This window comes from Trypanosoma grayi (genome assembly GCF_000691245.1).
Source record: "Trypanosoma grayi strain ANR4 Tgr_1166_V1, whole genome shotgun sequence".
Classification (NCBI taxonomy): Eukaryota; Euglenozoa; class Kinetoplastea; order Trypanosomatida; family Trypanosomatidae; genus Trypanosoma; species Trypanosoma grayi.
In genome coordinates, this window is record NW_008826785.1 from 1 (window position 1) to 3,349 (window position 3,349).

At 53.6% G+C, this 3,349-nt stretch overlaps 2 protein-coding genes across 2 annotated transcripts; both read right to left on the reverse strand.

Moving 5' to 3' along the window:
- Positions 1-818, reverse strand: DQ04_11661000 (hypothetical protein; the record flags this gene model as incomplete). Its single annotated transcript, XM_009316575.1, has 1 exon — positions 1-818. A coding segment is annotated over one exon (818 nt), but the record flags the coding sequence as incomplete, so codon positions are not given.
- Positions 819-1,257: 439 nt separating this feature from the next.
- On the reverse strand, positions 1,258-2,874 carry DQ04_11661010 (hypothetical protein; the record flags this gene model as incomplete). The annotated part of the gene is made up of 1 exon (XM_009316576.1): positions 1,258-2,874. The coding sequence occupies one exon, from the start codon at positions 2,872-2,874 to the stop codon at positions 1,258-1,260; it is 1,617 nt and encodes a 538-aa protein (XP_009314851.1).
- Between the last annotated feature and the right edge of the window lie 475 nt (positions 2,875-3,349).

The window sequence follows — 3,349 nt, forward strand, 5'->3', positions numbered from 1 at the left end:
CGCAGCTTCTGTGCCTCCGTAGCATTACCTTCAGCTTCTTTCTTCACCGCTTGAGCCAGCAGCTCTGCCTTCTTGGCGGCATCAAGCGTAACGTCAGCATTTTGTAGTGCCTCGTCAGATATTGCCAGCGCATTTTGGACAAACTTCACTGCGCTGTTGGAGATGTCTACAGCTTTCTTGGCCAAAATACCCTTTGACTTATCTGGCCGATCTTCTGCCCATCCGGCCATTCGCGATGAGGCATTCATCCACCGACGCACGTCCTGGCCATTGCTCGTCGCCAGCAGAGCAGTTTCTGCTGCATTCATGGCCGCCGCCGCCACCGCTTCATTGGCACTCGTCAGTGCCGCAATCTTGACCAATCCCGCAGCCTTAGTGGCATTCCCTTTTGCCCACTGCGCCACCACATGTGCGGTGTAAACATACTGCACTGCATTCGCAACCTCCTCCGCGGCTTTTTTAGCTTTCGTCGCTGCTTTTTGCGATTCGGCCTTAAACGTTCCTTCTGTCGCTGCATCAAGTTCTTTTCTAGCTGGAGGATTTTTCACCGAACTCTCTGCAGTTTTCAGTGTATTCTGAGAAAGTTTCAAGGCTTCCAGAATTGTACCATTTGCTCTCTTGAGTAACTCGATGAACTCCGTGGTACGCTTCACTGCTTCTCCTGCCATCGCATGGGCTGTGTTTATTTCCTTCAGAGCCGGCTTTGCAGCCTCCACTGGCCCTGCTGCCTCGGCTGCCGTGGCGGAGACGGACACACAGAGCAGCGCAAGGGAAAACACACAGACAACACGTCCGTGCACCATAACAGGAACAGTCATACTGGCTTGAGTGGCTTGGGCTTACTTGTCTAGCGGGGAGAGAGAAGAGCACAGGCAAACACTTACAGACGCTCTCACACACACACCGGGGGAAGAGCAGCACCACACAGACAACCTCCAAGCAGCAGCAGCAGCCCAACATACGCAGCGTGGCACACCACACACACAAGAGAGAAGCAAAGAGAGAACAAATTATTCAGCGTGCCGCGCACAGCAGTATGCAAAGCAAAAGCCCAAGCAGAGAAAGAAAAGAAAGACGCCCAGAAGTGACGACACACCGCCCAGTGAGTATCGTCAGGGTTTTAATTGGAAACATGCGAGGTCTCGCAAAGTTGGGTAGCAATGAAGTTTAAGAAAAAGCAATAAAGCATGCGGGTATTTATTTATCAGGTAACAAACAATTAAAGGGGAGTGGCCACCCCTTCCACGCACTCTCTGCTCAGCGCACACCCAGAAAGATGAGTGCAGCCAGCAGGGGCATGAACAACGGTGCGCGCACCCACGCAGGACTGCTGCTGGCGTCAGCACTGCCAGCGTCACGCAGTTGGTTGCCCGCAGCCACAACGTCAGCAACAGCCTGGCCACCTTCAGCGTCGGAGTTGGTGGCTTGTTGTGCAGCAGGGGGGTCGGCCATTGCAGCTTCCGTCTCAGGCATGCCGTCAGTGCCTGAAGGCTTCACAGAGCCCTCCATTTTGCTGTTTTCGGTTTCTGCCACGTGATGATCCTCGGATTTCTTAAGAGGAGGTACCGTGGGGCTCCCTGTTTCAACCTTCGGCTCTTCACCATTTTTGCCTGCGGGTGGCGCAGCAGCAACAGCAGGAGTGTGCTTGTCGGCGTTCCGTTCAAGTAGATCGTCTTTGCGTCTATGAGCAGCTTGAGAAGGGTCTGGCTGAGGTCTTTCTTTCCCGTTGGTATGCAGTGTCGAATCCTGCTTAGCTTCTGTGTCTGACAGTGGAACAACTTGCTTCTTTGTGCTCTTCAATGCCTCCTGGGCAGCCTCTTTAATGGCTTCAGCGTTTTTATGTACTGTGTCAGCGTGCGTCGCTGCCGTGACAGCGTGCTGAGAAGCTGCTGTAGCTTCTTGCAGTGCCTTCGTTGCCTTCTCCAGCGCCTGCTGTGCGCTATTCATTGCCTTTTCGCCCTCCCTCAGTGCGTTATTGACCTCGTTTTGAGAAGTCAAAATTATTTTTTCTTTAGTTACTTTGAGCTGTTCTGCTGCCTTTGCGAAATCATGTGCACTCTTAGCTTTACTGTAGGCTTCACCTGCAGCATCCCTTGCGTCATTGGCGCTGCCGTATGCTGCCGTAGCCTGTTGATGAGCCTCTTTCGCACTATCGATAGCCGATTTAACACTCTTCACTGCTTCCAAAATGTTTTCCTTTGTCTTCGGAAATGTTTTAACCTTCTCCTGAACTTGCTGTAGCACCATCTCAACCGTACTCACTCCGACAATCGTTTTATTTGCTGCAGTTACTGCTTCTGAAGCATCCCGGGCGGCCAGTGTACATGCGTCATGCGCAACTTTTGTCTTCTTTGCGGCCTCATTGGCTTTTTCGGCTGCATTTGCAACTTTATTCTGCCACTCAGCGTGATGACTTAACAAAGCATCATTATCCTTCGCAGCCTCCATTTCTTTTTTTAGCGTGTTCAATGTTTCATAGGCAGCACTCGTTGTCGCTTTGGCTACAAGTGCATCACTCACAGCTTTGTTGGCTGCCTCCTTGGCTGCAGCAGCCTTCTCCTTTGTTTCACCTGCTTCCTCCAAAGCCCCACTCCCCGCCTCCACGGCATTACTTGCAGCAGTCACCACAGCCTTCACTTCCTCAGGACTCATCGACACCACCACGGCCTTCACTGCGCCACTCCCGGCGGGGCTCACCTGCACCGCCGCTGACAGCACTGCATAGTTGCTGGACAGCACACCACCGCTATGGAGCGCCGCAGGTCTGCCGTATTTCTCCACCGGCTCATGCTGGGGCTGCGCAGCCACGCACAAGGCCGTGCAGCACAGAGCAGCGGCCAACACACACACAACGCAGCGCACTGTCGCCATCATTCAATATCCCTTGAGCAGCTGAGGGCTGCAGGAAGGAGAAAAGAGAATCGATGCACAGCAGGCAGCCCCAACACACACACACACACACACGGAGCGGAAGGGATCAGCAGGCACAACACAGGCGGCATCAACCATGATGAAAAGAAACCCATTAGAGAAAAGAGAACTGGACGGCGGAAGAGGCGCACACACTCCGCTGGAGTCCACACCCACAAGCCCCCAAACAAAGAGGGAACAACGAGGCAGCAGCAGCGCTCGTGGACGCAATTGTACTGCTGGCCTTCACGTCCCTTTACGTGTGTCCCGGCGTGAGTGGCGCAGACACGGCGGGAGAGATGCAGCGAAGGACGCACCACACACAGATGAAAAGAGAATCCCCCAGCAGGAGAAACAGTTAGTGAGCGGCGCACAGCAGCGCGCAAAGCAAAGCCCAAGCAATAAACGAAAAGAAAAGAAACCATGCCTCCCCTTCCCA